This window comes from Rana temporaria, chromosome 1, assembly GCF_905171775.1.
Source record: "Rana temporaria chromosome 1, aRanTem1.1, whole genome shotgun sequence".
NCBI lineage: Eukaryota > Metazoa > Chordata > Amphibia > Anura > Ranidae > Rana > Rana temporaria.
In genome coordinates this window covers 479,171,088-479,191,420 of record NC_053489.1, presented here as the reverse complement: position 1 = coordinate 479,191,420, position 20,333 = coordinate 479,171,088, and the positions used below count along the sequence as shown (strand labels likewise).

At 39.6% G+C, this 20,333-nt stretch overlaps 1 protein-coding gene across 1 annotated transcript in view; it reads left to right on the top strand.

The window, feature by feature from the left end:
• The first annotated feature begins 1,089 nt into the window (after positions 1-1,089).
• Positions 1,090-20,333, top strand: part of TET2 (tet methylcytosine dioxygenase 2) — a 35,973-nt gene continuing 16,729 nt past the window's right edge. Inside the window, exons 1-5 of the mRNA XM_040329725.1 lie at positions 1,090-3,980; positions 8,651-8,741; positions 10,580-10,673; positions 18,236-18,444; positions 19,451-19,601. Of these exons, the coding sequence (XP_040185659.1) occupies positions 1,121-3,980; positions 8,651-8,741; positions 10,580-10,673; positions 18,236-18,444; positions 19,451-19,601 (3,405 nt within the window). The 5' untranslated portion in view covers positions 1,090-1,120. The remainder of the gene's footprint in view (positions 3,981-8,650; positions 8,742-10,579; positions 10,674-18,235; positions 18,445-19,450; positions 19,602-20,333) is intronic.

The following is a 20,333-nucleotide window of genomic DNA, read 5'->3' as shown; positions in this document are numbered from 1 at the left end:
GTGACCATTGGATAAACCCACAAGTAAGGGTTGTGAGGGAGTTACTGTTAAGCTTTCAGTGCCTCATCAAAAGTAGCCTCTGTCCCTGAAATTGTTATACATTTTGAGAGTTTTATCAATTTATCAATGTTGAGTCAAGAAATGTGCTCTTCAATAACAGAGTGTTGAATTTAAACACACCCTTTACTGATTTGTGCATCAACTTTAAGAACTACTTATTGCTCTGCTAGTGTTTTTTGTAATTGAATTTGCGCTAAAGAGCAATAAAACTGTTGTTTAGCAATTGTTCTTTGCCTTGAGTAAGCATAGTAGACAGACAAATCCTGATTTTTTTTTTGTTTCGATTGGGGGGGAGTGTTAATATTGCAGACTTTCATAAATGTGTTGTCCATGCCCTGTAAAGCAAATGTCCTTAGGTTTCACCCTGAATATTACAGACATGCATATGTGCCTAAATTATTTTTTATACTCTTTTCTGTCCCACTTATTTATTACAAACGAAACCACAAATGATTGTGTCCTGTTTAGGCTCCATTCACACTTGTATGATTCCAAAGTTGTTCCGACTTTGGAGTGCAACTTTGTCACAACTTTGGATGGGTGCACCTTCAATACGATTTTGGCTTTGACCAGTGATAATGGACAACTGTTGCATTGTATAACATTCAGGTACGACTTTGATACAACTTTTGAGGGTTAACATCGAAGACTTCCCTTAAATTACATGAAAGTCGGAACAAAGTACATAAACTACTTTGAAGTTGCTGCAACTTTAAGCCACACATATATAAATTGGTTATCATTGGAAAACATGGGAAACGACTTGTCATACGACTTTGATTTTCAAAGTTGCATGACAAGTCGCACAAGTGTGAATGGAGACTAATACATAGGGCTTACAATAGGATTTTCCCTTATACATGTTCATCAAAAAGTACTGCTTATAGAGTTCAACACAGTATTCAGATTTTTTTGTGCCACATTTAAAGGTGTATTTTTTTCTGTAATGATAAGATTGTCTGTAGAAAAAAATGACCTTGCAGTCAAATAAACGTGTTCTTTTTTTTCCCCTCAGATACGTTTTTAGGGCAGCCTTGTGGATGGCCCCGGAGCAGGCCCGATGGAAGAGGAAAGAAGTCACCATGATGAGGGCAGTAGATTGAGTCCATTCCTAATACAACCATTGCCTGCTTGCCAAAACAACCCAACAAAGCTACAAAATGGAGAGCTACCAATGGAAAATGCCCCACCCCAAGTTAATGGAGAAAGCTGTTTACCAACCAAAAACAGCTACAGTGTCCTCCACATGAAGGGAAATCAGGAGTGCTCTGACCTCACACATGGAAACAGCGTGTATCCAAATATACATAATGGTGCAATAAAGCGCACACTTAGTGAGCCTTTGCTATCTGATTTCCTCCAACCGAAAAAAATCAAAGCAGTTGGGGAAGAGAATGGAGAAAATGAAGGTGACTTAAATTGCAAGTACATCCAACAAAGTGTGTCTGACTTCTGTAGCAAAGACGAAGCTGTGAGAACAAGAAAACAGGAAAATCCAAGAGTTCATGTTCCCAGTGAGCAGAACAAAGATCTTAATTCCCACAATGACAACATTGCCTTATCTAATAAAGATAATGCAATGCCTAATGGTGCTACTGTTTTTGCCTCTTCCATGAAGCTTACACATGCTGAACTAATAGAGAAAACGGGATCGCAATATTATCCTGAAAATGTTTCCCTTGCATTGCAAAATACCACACCTCACTTGGTTGCCATTAACACTCTAAATGATGCTAGTAAAGACTTGTCTACTCAAACAAGTCATTCTTCACATACCTCAGGGCAGATCACTTCCCAACTAACCTTGAACTCGGTGCTGCCTCAAGGGCCAGATGCCTTGGCTACTGAGGCTCCTAACAGTGACAACTGCAGCGAGCCAGATGTAAAACCAGGAAGCTATACACATCACATGCAAGAAGAGCAACCACTTCCACAGGAGAAGCCAAAATGTAACTCCCAGGACATACCTGGAAGAAACTGTGATGCTGGTGAGCCTGATCATCAGATTTACTCTACCAGTGGTTCTTACCACCTCCAGAATAACAAACCTGATGAAAGGCTTCCTGAGTCTTTCAGTAAGGAGCGTTTAGATTTATTGCAAATGAGTAAATTATTATATGCCCAAGGAACTGACAGTTACCGTTCCAACCCAAACATATGTGATGGCAGTTTTTTAAATTCTCAGTCCAATGGAACATGTCAGTCAATTGATCCAAGAATGACTTCTCAATCAGATTTTATGCTTGCTCATAATAGCAGAATATTGTCTACCAATGCACTTCCTTTACTTCACTGTTCAGCAGGAGGAGAACCACCTTCAGAAAACAGTGGGCAGAAAAAAATTACCTTTGAGAATCATTTAGAAAAGCAAATAGAGCATACCATGCCACAAAAAGGGAGAGATCATTGTAATGGAACATCTGAACGCAGTAGGGGTATGGAGGAGCAAAGAAACCCGTACCTGAAGTCAAACTGGACAGACTTTCGCTCCAATCATTTTTTGAAGGAAGAAGCCGCAAAATCAGAAGACTTACTAAAATTATTATTGAACTCTCAGTCAGAAAATCAAAAGAGGCTTAAACAATATACAAGAAAACCGGGTAGTGCTAGTCAAAATATAGAGAGTACTGTGCCACTACCACAGCCTCAAGGACACCATTTAAATTTCCAAAAGCACTTATCCCAGGCAACAGGTAGAGATACTCAACAGCAAAGCTATGATCTTAAAAACAAAGGTATTCCTTTTTATCAGTCATTTTCAGATAGGTTAACTGGGCATATGTTTGACCAAACATTAAAACAGCACTTAAACCCGCAGAAAGTGGAACAAACACTGCACCAACAGGTTCTGCATTCAAAACCTTCAAGTCCCCAATACCACCAGGACCAACTTTATCATCAGAGGCCAAATCATGATTTTACAATGGGAATGGAGCAGTCGCCGCACAGTCGTAGCCAAACTCTGTTCGGTAATGCACCAAGTAGATCAAGCCCACAAAATCACATAAAATTAGAGGAGAGCAGTCAGTGCCAGAATTTCCATCAATACCATCAGGATGTAGAGAAGCAACAAAATTCAAGCAATGCAAATATGCATATAAAAGGGCAGTATATACCTGAAAATATAGAGCCTGGTAAAGGTAAAATGGACACATATCAGCAGTACTATCAAACAGAGCGGTCTCTTCAGCATGGCTACCAAGATCAAAAAGGCAACAGCAATATCCCCATTATGAATCCCAGCCAACAGCCAGCCCAGGAGTATGGTAGACATTGCCAGGATATTCAGACCCCAGATAAACAAAATAGATATTTACCACAAAGCAATACTTCTACTCCACTTCCACAAGATCAAACAGGATATCATTCTCAGTTTGCAAATCAGATGAATTGTATTCCAAAGCATGCCGCTTTAAGGCATCATTTGCTTCAGCGCCAGGAGCAAACAACTAAACATGATGGTCCCTCTGTACATAGAGCTTCCAAAGTGGAGAACAGCTTACAGTCTGCCTGTGCGCGTACACCCAGTGAAAAAATATCCAGGAAAACAATCAAAGAAGAGAATCAGCATTTCAGCCTAGAGAACGCACAAAAAAAGAGTATTCTTGAAAAAATGGAACAGCAGATGAAACAGTATCCTACCAAATCAATGTTTCACAAACATGTGTCTACCATTAGATCACCAAAGCATGTAAAGGTGGAGTCTTCAGGTCCAGTGACAATTTTAACAACACACACAAACTCTTCTACAGGAGATCACCATGCCCATCCAAGTGAAAAAACGCCAACCAAGAGAGCAGCAGGCTCTGCTCTGAATAATTTTTTAGAGTCTCCTTCAAAGCTTCTTAGCACCCCTGTCAAAAACCTATTTGATACTCCTGTAAAAACACAGTATGATTTTCCATCATGCAGCTGTGTTGGTAAGTACAATGTATAGCTTTACTGTTAGTTAAACTATATTATCATAAATCTGATTGCATGCTGGATTTTTTTTTAACCTCCCTGGCGGTATGATTCTGTCTGGAATTACGTACCAAAAGCGGTACAATTATTTTGCAAGGAAATTTGGCGTTTTATACTGTAGGCCTGTAATTTTTAGGAATAACTCAGTTAAATCTGACCAAACAAGAGTCTTGTAGGCATCCCGGGTATGATTTTTTTTTTTAAAACAAAATTATAAATTATAATATAATAAATAATTATAAATAATTATAACAAATAATAATATAATTATAATAAAAATTATTCAATAATGTAATCAACTCAAAATCACTGAAATTTGCTCAGTTGCAGAATTGTCGCTGTCATTACTTTTATTTTTTATGACGTATTTCCCCACAAATCGCTATCGCACAATTCTGCAAGTGATTATAATTTATTATCGCTGTTTTCTAGCTGATCTAAAACCATTTTTGACATAAAGGGACACTTTTGGACAATCTACAGTTTGCAGGGAGAAAGAACAGTTTTTATTATATAAAAGTACATGCAGAACACTGGACAGACCACTAGGGACAAGGGGGGGGGGTGTGTATTTTTTTACATACAGTACTGTAATCTATAAGATTACAGTATACTGTGTGTATAGTGTTTGTTTACTTTTTTGAATTTTGCGCCGTTCTCCGCCCCCGTGCGTCGTAACGTCGCAGGGAACGGAGATCGGCAGCACACGGGGACACTGTGAATCGAGCGAGGAGGACCCGCTCGCTCACACAGCGGGGATGCATCGCTGGATCCAGGGACAAGGTAAGTAACTTGCCTGTGGATTCAGCGAGCAGGTAAGCCGCGCCGCTGCACACTCTGCACGTCCACCCCGAGCGTGACTCGGGGATACCGATCCTAACATTGGAAACCCACCCCGAGTCACGCTCGGGTTTACCGCTAAGGGGGTTAATGTAAACAAACCAGACACCAAAAAACATTTGCATGCCTTACAATTATACACGTTTGTCTGCAAGCTGGCAATACATTGTGACCACATGCTTGGGTATTTCTAGCCTGATCTACTTTCTTCCTTTTTGGTATTTTGAAACTGTTACATTCAATTTTATGAAATATCATCCCCCCACTTACCAAATGTGTATGCTTATTGAGCAATATATATTATATGATACATACTGTGGATGATTTTCTAAAGAAATAGAGACTGTTTACTTAGCCAGGTAAATTCTCATTTTGAAAAGTTGACGTTGCAAAGTGAATGTTCTCTTATGCAACATGAAGGAAAAACGTTCTGGACAGCCGCACTCCAAAAATAAATTGCTCTTATTTTAAAATCAAAAAACACACAAAAATCATGCCACAGTAGACGGGGTAAAGACCTGAGGCGTTTCACACCAAACTTTAGTGCTTATTCATGAATAAGCACTAAAGTTTGGTGTGAAACGCATCAGGTCTTTACCCCTGTCTTCTGTGGCATGCTTTTTGTGTGTTTTTTGATTTTAAAATAAAAGCAATTTATTTTTGGAGTGCGGCTGTCCAGAACGTTTTTCCTTCATTTTGCATCATTCCATGCATTGCCAGCACCCGTGGCTTTGGATCAGGTGAGGAGACTTTCTGATTAGTATCCTAGAGCGGTGATTTCTCTTTTTCATGAATGTTCTCTTAGCTTGGTAAATAAAGTAAAGCTGTGTTTACTTTGAATACCCAATCATGTGCAAAGGGAATACAAAAGAAGGATTTTTGCTTGCACATTATTCAATGACACCCCATTCACTAAGCTAAGTGATTATTTACATTGTTATTCTTTTGTTATTATCACCCCTACTGTCACTAGATGGTGTTTTGCATATCATCAAATATCAGTTCAAAAAGAAGTAAAGTAAAGCTGGCCATACATGGATCGAAATTTAGCTGGTTTGTTAGGGACTGGCCGCATTTCGATCCATGTATGGGCACCCTGTTGTCTAATGATTAACTTCTGTACAACCACTTTGTCTGGGTTTATTTCTGAGCGATCAGTGCCACCAGCTGTAGAAGGCAACACTGTTCTGACGGCTACAGAAGTCTCCCTGCCATGAGTACACAATAGAACAGCAGGAGTGATTCCCCCATCCACCTCGAATGTGTGTATGGAGGAATGGGCACATTTTTTTTCATTGGACATGCTGGTTGAATGAAGAAAAAAAAAACGTATAATGTATGGCCTGCCTAAGAAATTAGCAACAGCTGATGTACATATTTGCTAACATACATAGGTTACATTGGGTTTTTGTATTCCCTTGTTATCTCCTTATGGATAATGTGCAATAAATAAAATAGCCAGTAACAATTGATATGAGACAATTCTTCTATATTGCTAAGATTTCTTGGCAGCTGAATCCTTTCCTCAGTTGAGAAGCTGAAGCTGCAGACAAGTTTGAATTGTTATATAAATATAAATATATTTGGAGACAGAGGTTGCTTTAGCAAGATGGAGACTGTTCACTTTGCAAGGGAAGTTGCACTTTGCAAGGGGGATTCCTCAGGGTGAATTTAGTAAAAATTCACTTGGCAAAGAATACCTAGTTACATTCAAAGAAAATAAAAATAACAGCATTTTTGCTTGTACATGATTGGATAATGGAAGTCGGCAGAGCTTCACCTCCTTTACTAAGCACTTGAGAAAATGTATTTTATTGTGCAACTTCCCGTGCAAAGTGGACAGTTAAATTGGGCCAAATCCACAAAGAAATTGCGGATCTTAGTTTTAGGCAGAAAAGTTACACTGGCGCAATTTTAGTATTTTAGGTAGCGATCCACAGAGCACTTACCTCTAAAATTGCGCCAGTGTAGCTGATCTCCTTGCATCTTAAGCGATCCCTAATTAAAATGGGCGATTCCCATTTAAATTAGGGCGCGCTCCTGCGCTGGACGGACTGCGCATGCGTGTGACGTCATTTTTCCCGACGTGCATCGCGCATACGTAGTTTACGTCGGGCTTTGTGGATAGCGACGGGTTCGTAAAGTTGCAACGGGAAAAAAAAATCAAATTTGAAAAAAAAACGCGGCGATCGAAAAAAAGGTATGGTTTTGCATGGTCTACTAAAGTTAGTCCATATAAAACCAACCTTAGTTTTGCGCAAGCAAATTCGTAACTTACGCAAATCACACAATGCCTAAAGCTTTGTGGATCTCCGTAAGTACTAATTTGCATACGCAAGGAGGGATTTCGACTCGAAATGCCCCCAGCGGCGGATGCGGTACTGCATCCGAAGATTCAACAGCGTAACTAAATTACGGATGTCGGATCTTCTGCCTAACTTGGGAAAAATCCTTTTGAGGATCGCTCCCAAAGTTAGGCACAGAGATACGCAGGCGGAACAACAGTTCCGCCTGCGTATCTCTTTTGTGGATTTGGCCCATTGTCTTTAGCATTATCAACTCCATAGGAACATTCACAGCCCTAAAGGCTTTTTTTTTTTTCCTACCAACATTCTGGTGGGTCTCAACCTTGATAAAGGTATGATGTGACCCACCAAAACAATATAATATGGCTATTTCATGTATACTGTATATTCAAGTATGCATTATGGCCCTGACATTTTCTGAAATTTAGTAAGGAGCTATAGGGATGGGCTAGAATTTACTGGGTCTCACTGGAGGTCTTCTTGAAAGAAAAAGGGCAATTTAAGATATTTGATTAAATAATCATACAAAAATGTTTCCAGCAAGTTAATTTTCAACATTATTGGCCCTAGTTATGTATCTGTAGTAGTTTAAAGCAAACTTGCAACTTGGTCTAATCAAAACATATTCTCTTTATAGTCCACTTCTTCTGTTACTCCTACCACCCCCAGGCTCTCTTATTCCCCCATCATCCAGCTGGAGTCCTTGAAGATACTCTGTACTTACAGGAATGGGAGAACAACACCTTCTCCCCTTCCTCCTACAATATGGGGAACAGCCCAAGCACTGTCAGGTGAGGTGGGGGTTCTCAGTCCTGCATAAGCTTTGACACAGACTGACACAGAGCTTACACAGAGCTTTTTACATGAGGCTATGGATGGCAATTAAGGAAGAGGTGTGAACCTGTTACTTTACATTCAATACACAAAGTTACATGTTCATTTGAAAGCAGAACTCTAGATTTTTTTTTTTTTTCATCCAAACACAATGCTAGTCCTGGGCATACAAGGTTAATCATCAAGGTTTTAAATCTGGTTTAATCATGTATAAAATGTCCAGGTAATAAGGTAAGGCCAGCCATACCTGGTTCAAATCTCGGCCAGTTCAGCAGGAACTGGCCTAAATTCAAACCGTTAATGGGCAGGCTGAATGTACCACATTGATCGATCGATGAACTTGGGTACTACCAGCCTGCCAGGGAACACAATTGCTGATTCCCCTATCAGCAATTTTTTTGGTGAAATGGCCCATGTATCGCCTGCCTAACCAATGTGTATCAACAATTCCATTGCATCTGTGAATTTATTGTTACTGTTCTAATAGGTTTTTGCTAGTAAAACTAGTAAGTAAATTTTGGTGTCAATACATTTTTTATAAACATGACCTCCCAACTCCTTGCTGCATTTTCCAGATGTCTTTCAATGCTGAATTTTGTAAAAACTTTTATGTAGACCTAAGGAATTTTTCTTGTAACTTTACTCAGATCAAATCATTGAAAAGGATGAAGGACCATATTATACTCATCTTGGTGCTGGACCGAATGTGGCAGCCATTAGAGACATTTTGGAAGAAAGGTAATGATTACAATATATCAGCCATAATTACCAGTCACTAAGTCAAGATGAATCAGCAAGAGCTATTATTTCATGCTGAAAGAAATACAGTAAATATATATTTTCTGTCAATACATTAGGTCAAAAGTGTGAATTTATAACAGCACTATATGATGATATGGCATCACTATCAATTTCCTCAATGTCAAACCATTGTTTTGTTTCATTGTGGCATATAAATGAACACTTTAAAATAAGCTGAATTAAGGCTGAATTCCAAGCAGGTGAGATTCAAAATTCGTACCGCACTGTATAAATTAATAAACGACTAAGCGGTTGGGTCAGTACCAAGATGGGTCTGACCATCAGGTGTGCAGCATACAAAAAGAGCAGTATGGAGGGAGGGGAAAGCAGAGTAAGCAAAGAAATTACCTCTTCAGTCTGTTGGTGCTCCCCTTTACTGTTCAGTCAGCAGACTGGGAGCAAGAAAGTGTCAACATTGTAGTCCTTGTTAAGAGGAAGGGGAAATTGCTGTACTGACATTGCTTGTTTTAATACAGTGATCTGTCAGGTTTTATTTGTTCAGCCCACTGGGTTAAGCGAAAAAAGAAACTTAGGGCCAGATTCAGGTACACCACCGCAAGTTTTACGGGCAAGTGCTTGATTCACAAAGCACTTGCCTGTAAAGTTGCGGCGGCGTAGCATAAATCCCTCCGGCGCAAGCCCACCTAATTCAAATGATCCGGGTAGGGGGCGTGGATCATTTAAATTAGGCGCGTTCCCGCGCCGAACGTACTGCGCATGCTCCCTTTTGAAATTTTCCGTTGTGTTTTGCGCGAAATTACGTCGCACCGACGTCATTTTTTAAACGTCGACGTGAGTTACGTCCTTTCCTATTCACGGACGACTTACGCCAAAAAATTTTTTTAAATTTGAAGCGGGAACGACGGCCATACTTTAACATGGCAAGTCTAAATATAGGCCACAAAATAGTAGCTCTAACTATACGCCGGAAGCCGACTAGCGACGACGTAAGAGAATGCGACGGCCGCGCGTACCTTCGTGGATCGATGGAAAATGCTAATTAGCATACCCGACGCGGAAGACGACCCGAACTCCACCCAGCGGGCGCCAAAGTATTGCACCTATGATCCGAAGGCGTACGAAGCCGTACGCCTGTCGGATCGAAGCCAGAAGCCGTTGTATCTTGGTTTGAGGATTCAAACTAAAAATATGACGCAGCAAATTTGAAAGTACGCCGGTGTATCAGTAAATACGCCGGCGTACTTATTCTGTGAATCTGGGCCTTAGAGTGTACCAGGCTTAAGTCCTCTTACACATGGGGTGAGCATCATTGGAGTCTGCTGCCTCAGCATATAATTTGTCCGCTGATCCCCACTGAGCAGGCGGATGAGTGGTCTGTGTCCACTCCAGTTATGCAGACTAGCCACAGACACAGCCTGTTCTCCTCTATGGGCGGTCAGATGTAGACAGACCGACTGTCCGTATACATCAGACTGCCTTTCGATCAGCTAGACAAATGGGCAACGGATCCCCATCCATATGTTTTTAGCAGACAGGATCGGATCAGATGTCAGCGGGTGTCAACGGACACATGTCTGTTGACAGCCACCACTCCACAGAGAAGACTGGAGGGTCTGATTGGGTCCAGTTTGGGTTTAGTTTTTAGGACTGAATGGATGAATATCCTTTGGCAGGATGACAGCTTCTTAAAATGTATCTCATTTGTGTATTTAGATGTTTGATTCAAGTTTGGCTTTAACATTTCCATTTTTCATGGAGGTCATCGTTGACCTTTTTTTCTTAAAAAATCTTAAGTTTACATTAATTATTTTTAGGTTTGGCCAGAAGGGAAAGGCCATCAGGATTGAGCGAGTACTTTATACAGGGAAAGAAGGGAAGAGCTCTCAGGGATGCCCAATAGCAAAATGGGTAAGTAATAATAATTTGTATGTTTCCATAATACCATAAGAAACCATCCCTAGGTCACAAATTTAACTACCGTATGTACATCATTTATAGATTCACCACTAGCGGTATGTATAATCTAAAGTTTTTTATGCCACAAGAAAGTACAGTCATACTTTTTTTTACTTGCTAATGATTGGGAAGAATTGCATTGACTTCGGTTATCCAATTATATGTGAGCAAAAATATATATTTTTTTATTTTCTTTGCACATGATTTGGTAGTTCTTTGCAATTAAAATTTCCACTTAGCTTCACCTTATTTCTTTAGCTAAGTGAAAATTCATTTTGCAAAGTGAATATGCTCTTTTAATAAATCAACGCCCTATCCAGGGCCAATTTTGTACAAAATGGGGCCCTGGGAAAATATTACAATGGGAGCCCTTATGCAAAAATTCTGTACTGTGTGACAGGTGTCTTAACAGAACAAGGAGCAAACACATAAAGGGAACTGTGGGTGTGTTTAGGTTTAACAGATAGTGGTACATCTTTCAGCCTTCACAGACTAAACACATAACAAACCTCTGAAAACAGTAGTAAACCAACTCCTGTTCTCAACAGTATATTATAGATACATTGACCATAGACAGTAATGTATTGGATGACAAGAAATAGGGGTGGGTTACAAAAATGAAAACAAATGCAGTCACCACATCTAAGGCCCCTAAGCTGCAATATAATACATTTTTGTTTTTGGGTTTTTTACCCTTTAAATGGGTTGTAAAGGAAAACAATTTGTTTTCATAATAAGCATCCTTTACCTGCAGACATTCCTCTTTTCACTTCCTCATTGTTCGTTTTTGCTCAGAAGTTGCTCTATTTCTTCTCTGTTCTGTTCACTTCCTGCTTGTCTGATTGTTACTCACCACCGTGAAGGGAGGCTTTACTGCGGTGGTCAGTGACGTGCTCGCCCCCTCCTGGGAACTACATCTGTGCGGCAGGACACTCTCTACGTGTTAGAGACTTCAAGGAGGTGTGAATTACTGGGTGTGCCGCATTGCATACTGGGAAATGTAGTTCTTACATGAACGAGCGCCGCGAACCAGGAAGTGAATGAGAGAACAGAAACTAGAACGTCGAATGGGGATATAGATGAAGGAATTTAATAGGTATTTACTTGTTTTTTAAACAGAATCATTACACTATTCTGTCTGTCTACCTTGCAGACATTAATTTTAGGCAAAAAATGTTTTTCCTTTACAACTCCTTTAAGGCCAGCTATGGAAGAAGAACATACAAAGAGATAGACTTAGGGCTTAAAAGAGTGATAGTGGGGTGCACTCATAGCTTTTCTCATACTACATGGAATGGTGAGCCTAACTTCATAGCAAATAATTACATAGAGCCCTAGCCTACTCGCTGTATGCACTTTAAACAAAAACTGCCGTTTTTTAATCTACAACATACTCCATAATTACTGTGTCACAGGCGAGAACCTCACAAACAATTCAAAGACAGAGGATAATTAAAAAAAATAAACTCTTTCTTTGAATAGTTTTTCTGCACATGGAAAAAAGTGAGAAAATTGTCAGTGGTCCGTTTAAAAAAAATGTCAGCATTGGTGGTCAATGATAGAAAATTATGCTATGGCACCAGGAGTCATTAAAGGATAAGTTAATCTTTTGTAACATGCTACACCCATATTCAGGGTGTAACATGTAACATGTTACAAATCCACCAGCCCCCGAACCTCCCTGGCTCTCTGATGTGAAAGGCGCCGGGCGATCTTCCCCGGCGCTCTGTCATTCTCTGCAAAGAACGTGGCGTGACTCCGCCCACCCGGCCACGTAAATTGAAAACTACAAGGTCTGGCAGTCTTTGTGGCTGTTGGCTTGTAGTTCTCAGTGAACTACCACAGCGCTGTTGAGCACTGTGGTTGTTCATTGATGCTTCCTTGTAGTGTGTAACTGTTTGGCCGTACAATGTACGGCCAAACAGCTTACACACAGAGGCCCAGATTCTCATAGAATTACGTTGATCCTGGGCAGCGTAACGTATGTGATTTACGTTACACCGCCGCAGGTTTACAGCGTTAGTGCCTGATTCTCAGAACACTTACCTGTAAACTTGCGGCGGTGTATCGTAAAAGCGCTCGGCGCAAGCCCGCCCAATTCAAATGGGGCGGGCACCATTTAAATTAGGCGCGTTCCTGCGCCGAGCGTACTGCGCATGCTCCGTCGGGTAAATTACCCGACGTGCATTGCGCTTAATGACGTCACACCGACGTCATTTGCTTAGACGTTAATGTAAATGGCGTCCAGCGCCATTCACGGACGTCTTACGCAAACGACGTAGATTTTTTAAATTTCGACGCGGGAACGACGGCCATACTTAACATTGGCTGCGCCTCCATAGACCCAGGGGCAACTTTACGCACGCAAAGACTACGGAAACCATGTAAATTCTCTGCGTCGAGCGCGCGTATGTTCGGGAATCGTCGTAATTTGCTAATTTACATAAGCGACGGGGAAAACGACGTCGGCGACACCTAGCGGCGGGGAAAAAAAATAGCATTTAAGATCTGACAGCGTAAGAGCCTTACGCCTGTCAGATCTAATGGGTATCTATGCGTAACTGATTCTAAGAATCAGTCGCATAGATACCCGGGGCCAGATTAGGACTTACGACGGTGCAAATGGTGTTGCGCCATCGTAACGCCTTTGAGAATCTGGGCCAGAGTCTGCAAGAGCCCTGCATTGCACCCATTGTCTGCTGATCGTGGGTGCAATGCTTTCAAGGCTCCCAACAAAAAAAAGAATAAATGCAAAAAAAATTTACCTGCAAAAAGATGTGCAATTATTATTATTATTTTAAAAAGTTGAACTTATCCTTAAAAGGAAATATTTTGAGCATTGGTAGTCAGACCGGCTGCAGTCGCTGATCAATAGATGTTTTATAGCGTGCTTTTTTGACAAAAGCTGATATAACAATTGACTTTTATCGAACAGGGAGAGCCACACACATGTTGAATTTCGGCTGATCCTTGCTGAACTGGCCAAATTTCAATCTGTCTGTGCCAAGCTGAAAGTGGAGTTTCCATCCCAATTTTTTTTTTTCATTATTGTGGTCATTAGACCTAAAAAAAAAAAAAATGTTTTTTTTTACTCATCTGGAAATGCCTGTTGCTATGCAGTCCCACGAAATCTGCCTTTGGTATCACCTAGGATCCTGACATCATCGCCCTCTAATGCTCCTCGGAAATGTGTCATCATTTCCCAGGATGCAGTGCGCTACCCAATTATCACTCCCCATCCAAGACTTCCAGGAAGTAAGTGCTTGTGGGCTTCACAATGCCCTCAAGCAAAATGACAACGGTGTGGACATAGTTTTATAAAACTATCTTTTTTGGATAACTATGCGGAGCGGCGGCGGATTGTAAAATAGTAAGTGACCGGATTTATATTATAAAAACGCATGATGAAAGGACATACATTTAAAAAATGCTAATTGTGATTGGAACCCTGCTTTAAGAGAGATTCAAATGGCAAAGTGAATGACCACACTCCAGAAATAAGGAAAAAAGCTTTATTGTATAACAAGCATCCAACATCAAAAATATGTACAGCAACAGCATCATGGCACGCACAGAGGGGAGCATGGTTGATGCGTTTCAAGAATTTCTTTGCTTAGTCATAACCCATAAGCACTAGCAACCACATACCTTAAATAGTAAAAAAAAAATTATATATATATATATATATATATATATATATATATATATATATATATATATATATATATATATATAGCTATAAGAAGAAAAGAATAAATGGATGACTCAAATATTTGTCTTAAAAAGAAACACACACATATACTTATTCTCAGTACCATTTAGGGTATCAATATATACAGTATATATACGTATCTAATATAGATGTGCAAAAAATATAAACAACCGATCATCTAAATTAAAAGAAGACACTTGCACAGCTAATAAAATTACCCCATGGAATCTCTTGCCCAAGCCAGGGATTGGACCAGCACCTGATCATTAAGGAGGATATCATTATCACCTGGAGCGGTGTTAGCTGTTTGTTCATTGCATTGCTGTCTTCCGTGTTCAAGACGCTAGCTCGGTGAGCTATTTCTGTTCCCTATATCATCTTTTATCGGACTGATTGCTGTTCTATGAGCATCCAACCATTAACAATGGCTGATAATACAGCTCAGGACTCTGCCGGAGGTTTGAACAGTCGCACCTTTAGAACTTTGGATAATAATCCTTTTAGAATTGATGCACAAAATGCTTTTAAACTAGGAGATGAAGATGATTCTGGATCCATTAAATTACTTTTCCGAAAATTGGAAAAATGTATGGTCAAGAAAGTAAAAGCATACTGGGAAAAAAACACCTTGTAAGAATATTTATCTGTTGAACGTGGAGCAAGAGGTCTTTGCATCAAGAAATTCCCTACGTTTGAGTTATCCAGTGATGAATTTAAAAAACAATGGATCGACATGCTTTCAACTTGTTCTGTGTCCTGATTTGATGAACTTGATCGTTACTCGCAAGACCAGCGAACTGGAGAAATTACGAGACGAAATTACATCTCTACAACAAGAGATCTTACCTTTGCAACATGTGGCCCAGTTTGCTGCATTGGATCAACAACTTAATGAGAAAGTTAATAAAATCGAGATGGATACTATTACTGGAAAGAAGGAGAAGCCTCTCCGTGATAAATTGGATTATGAGCTTAACAATGTTTATGTTTGGAAGAAAATACACCCATGGGGTCATTATGGCAATTCACACAAAAAAAGGGTTTGTTTTTCTGACACAGAACCAGAAATAATGGACAATACATTGGCGGTGTCAGTGTCTGATGGTTCTTTCGATTTATCTGGAGCTTCCGGTCCTACCAATCAAGCAAGCACACCCATGTCTTCAAAAAACAGACAGTACAAATTCAAGAACAAGAAGCCTCATTACAAAAAAAAACAACAAGAAAACAAGAAGGGGGAGAGAAAACATAGGCAATTTCACTCAGGCACGCTAATTATGTTAAAACTGTGTTCACTTCAATTATCCAATCATGTAGAAGCAAAGCATTTATTTTATTATTTATATGTAGCTGATTATTTACTGTAAATATAGCTAAAGATGTTATTCACAAAGCTAAGTGAACATTTACTTTAGTATGTGAACAGTCTCTATCGTTTTAAATAATTAAATTCCCAAATCTCAAGTACAAGTGGGGGTTTAGATGGGTCACCTTGAAAGGAAAAAAATATTTTGAGATAGCATCTTTGATCTTGCTGGATTTAAACATGTATAAAACAACTTAAAGCGGAGTTCCACCCAAAAGTGGAACCTCCACTTATCTGCTTCCTTCTTCCCTCCGGTGCCAGATTTGGCACCTTTCGGGGGGAGCCGGTACCTGTTTTTGACAGGTACCCTTCTACACTTCTGGGAAACCTCGCCGCGGTGCTGTCCCTCTGAAGTTTGGCCCCCCTGTTCCTTCCTCCGCTGCCATGCCAGTTAGAAAGGGCAGAGCACTTTGCGCATGCGCAGTAGGGAACTGGCTGTGAAGCCGAAAGCTTCACTGGTGGTTTTCCTCACCATGAATGGCGGAGGCACCCGAGAGCCGATCTGAAAATTGACTAGGAAAACCTCTACAACCCTCATACATTCATCTTCTTTTTTTTTTCAACCAGCAGGTTGAATGAGAAAAAAATATCAGATTTCCCCATCCCCACCATTGATGTGGATGAAGGAATCCCTCCCAATGTGGTATTGTATTCTGACAGCTGGTAGGCTGGTTCTACATATGTTGATCAGTAGATCGTCTTCTGTACAACCAGACAAATTTCAATCCATGTACGGCTGGCCTTAGTTGCACACAAGCAATGGGAGTGAATACAAGTCAGTCAAGTCAGTGATTGCTTTGACCATTTTAATTCTATATTGTCCTAAAACCTATTTACTTGTTTGGGGATCTGCACATGATTTTGTTATTGTCAGTGTGTGTTTTCTGTAAATTCCTTCCCTATTGATCTTTCAAAATCCTGCATTTTAAAGTAAATATGATTGGCATTCACATTTATTTTGTGTTGTTGCCTAAAATTATTGGGTTTTTCAAGAGAATGCCATGTGTGCTAGGTACCAGTTTCTGGTGTACCTTTAAATATATAAATTTCCAAATTAAAGTTTTAATACAAAAAACATGTAGGAAGACATGAGGAGATGTACACCTTTTTTTTTCAATAAGAGAACATCTTTAGTATTTTATCTCTTAAGCCCTGTACACACGATCGGTTTGTCTGATGAAAACAGACCGATGGACTGTTTTTATCGGACAAATCGATCGTGTGTGGGCCCCATCGGTTTGTTTTCCATCGGTGAAAAAAAATGTAATATGTTTTAAATTTTTCCTATGGATAAAAAAACAATAGAAAAAAACGATCGTCTGTGTGGAAGTCGACGCATGCTTGGAAGCCTTGAACTTAATTTTTCGCAGCACGTCATTGTGTTTTACGTCACCGCGTTTTGGCACGGTCGGATTTTGGATTGACGGTGTGTAGGCAAGACTGATGAAAGTCAGCTTCATCGGATATCCGACGAAAAAATCCATCGGATCAGATATCGTGTGTACAGGGCTTGAGTACACACTGGTTATCGGTATATGAAAACATTCTTTGACTAGTATCCCTAGTAATATGTATAAAAATTCTAATAAAATTTGATTTTTTGTGAGCTATGTTTTAAATTTAAAAACACATAAATATAACTTAGGTGTGAAACTGTTGTTCTTTACATATACTGGACAATTATTATGTCAATATAATAATCATTGTTTTATCCAAATAATAAATATTTTATCACCATTTCAAATGCCTCCTCTTCCTTCTTTCCTAATAGACTTAATAAAAGGCAACGCTCAATAAGGCATTTATGGAGTGATACTTAATTGACATTGTGAATTTACACTCCACATGACTGATGGTCTTGTGAATTTAACCTAATAATAATTAATATCATTACTGCAATACTTAATTTGTGGGACTCATATACATCTGTGGGGTCTAGAAAGAGGTTAAACATTGTTCATAATAAATGTGGATACAGATCTGCCAAAGATTAAATTGAATTATATATTTTAAAGCAACCTTGTCGATAGAATAAAAAGGAAAAACAAAGAGCTCCCTGCAAACAAGAGAGTTCATACATACATCTCTGCATTGAAGGCCTAGTCTCCATGCTGCACTCAGTGGTTCGATCCACCAGTCATTAATGTTAGTACTGTGTTTGTAGTGACATGGGGGCCAGTGGAAAGAACTACAGAATGCAGAGGGGCACAGGAATCGGACACTCCTGGAAGTGTCAGATTCTGAAGGTTTTTCAGGGTGCTATATTTCTGCAGATGTGCAGCAGGCAGTGGGCAAGATAAGTACAGCATTTATAAAGTAATAGTTCAAAATTTAAAATGTGACTGGTAGCTTTTGCATATATACTTTTTATAGCATTGCTTATTTTGAATTCTGGACTCCACTAGACCACATATGTATATACTGATATGTTAACAGGTCATTCGGCGGGGTGGAGTGGAGGAAAAGATGCTGTGCTTGGTGAGAGAACGGGCAGGTCACTCCTGTGAAACGGCGGTTATTGTGATTCTGATTCTGGTATGGGAAGGCATATCTCTAAGTTTAGCTGACACGATGTACTCCGAACTAACAGGAACACTAAGAAGATATGGAACCTTAACAAACAGACGCTGTGCTCTCAATGAGGAGTAAGTTGTTTTGTGATCAGTTTTAAACGTTATATTTACTGTGTTATTTATCAGTTAACTTACAATATATGCAATACAAATTAATGTATATTTTATTTATTTCACATGGAACATTCAATAAAGTGAAAAAATTCCTTAGAAGCAATTTTGGAAGTTGGCAACATTAAAGTTTATCTCAAGTCATTTTGGTGATTTTTCCCCAAATATGTGTCCCACAAACAATAAGGAACACAAGGACGTGAGCTTCCCAAACTAAAACTGGATACACGAGGACCAAAATTCGGCCGGATCAGCAGGGACCGGCCATGTTTTGATCTGTGTGTAGCCCTTTGTTATAGTCTAGTAACGCATTTTCAAAAGTCTCTTTTGCACTAATAAAATATCATCAAAGTAGAACTATTGATAAAACTTTTTTTTGTTATTTTGGATAGACTAACCCCTGTTTATTTTTGACATTCCTATCCCATAGCTAAACAGGAAGTCAGAGGAAATCCCTTTAAATTAACCGGTTCCCGACTGGCTCCTGTACATATACGTTGGCAGAATGGCACGGCTGGGCAAAGTAACGTATATATACATACGTCACTTTGAAATTCCCGCCGGGGATATTTATTATAGCAAAAAGTAAAAAATGTTGCATTTTTTTCAAAACCACAGAGGTGATCAAATACCACCAAAAGAAAGCTCTATTTGTGGGGAAAAAAAAGAATCTCAATTTTGTTTGGGAGCCACGTTGCATGACCAGGCAATTGTCAGTTAAAGCGATGAAGTGCCGAATTGCAAAAAATGCTCTAGTCTTTTCTTTTACTTTCACTTTCAATGATAATGATAAACAGGACAAATAAAGAGGGTGAATCTCCCTAACAGGGACATAGACAGCCATAAAAGCCTGAGTGGGGTTCTAATCCTTTTCCCCCAAAACCCAACGTGCTTAGAACAGAAGACTTTCTTTCTATATTTTCTGTATTGTTATAAAGTCAGCTCTAAAATATTTGTTATCTTTCAGGCGTACTTGTGCTTGTCAGGGGCTGGACCCCGACACCTGTGGTGCCTCGTTTTCCTTTGGGTGCTCTTGGAGCATGTACTACAATGGGTGCAAGTTTGCCAGAAGCAAAATCCCCAGAAAATTCAAACTTCTTAGTGATGACCCAAGAGAGGTGAGTGTCTCTTGATTTATTGGAAATGTGTTTGCTGTTTATTATCTGCACAAGCCCTATATCTGACACATATAAGCTTGGTTGGCTTGTTAATATATTAGGTACTATTTTGTATAGTTTAGGTTCTCTCTTAGTGATGTATTAGAATTTCTACTGTGGATCTTATTAAATGTTTGCAAACCTGTCAGAAGACATTGGTATCGTTGATGATCTATAGCACCCCCTTGGTGGACTACCATCTCAATCCCAGGGTAGGGTTCTTTGTCTACGGTGGGGGGGGGGGGGATTAGCATTTCTTTTGTCTTTTTTACCTTTTATTGCTGAATTCTATTCTAGGATAGAAGGTTTAGGGGTGCAGAATACCACCAAAAAGGACAGGTATTCAAAAGTAGCAATAGTAGCAGTGATCCCTTTAAGAGTTGTTTAAGTCATGGAAATGTGTCCCAAATATTTATTATGTCTCAAGCCATACCTCTGAGCAACCCATCAGGGATTGGTTGGGTCAGATACATATTCATAGCTCTGGGTTTGACTTTTCCAGTCTGCTTACTGGAACCTATTTCACAGTAACAGGCAGAAGCTACCAACCCATTGAGATTGGGAAAGATCTACAGAGCCAACAAAAAGGTAAATAACAGCTCAGACTACAGCTAACCTGCAACACGCTAAATTTTATGGGTGATATAACTAAACAGGATAGGGTCCCTCTACATATCTATAATTCTTTGTGGA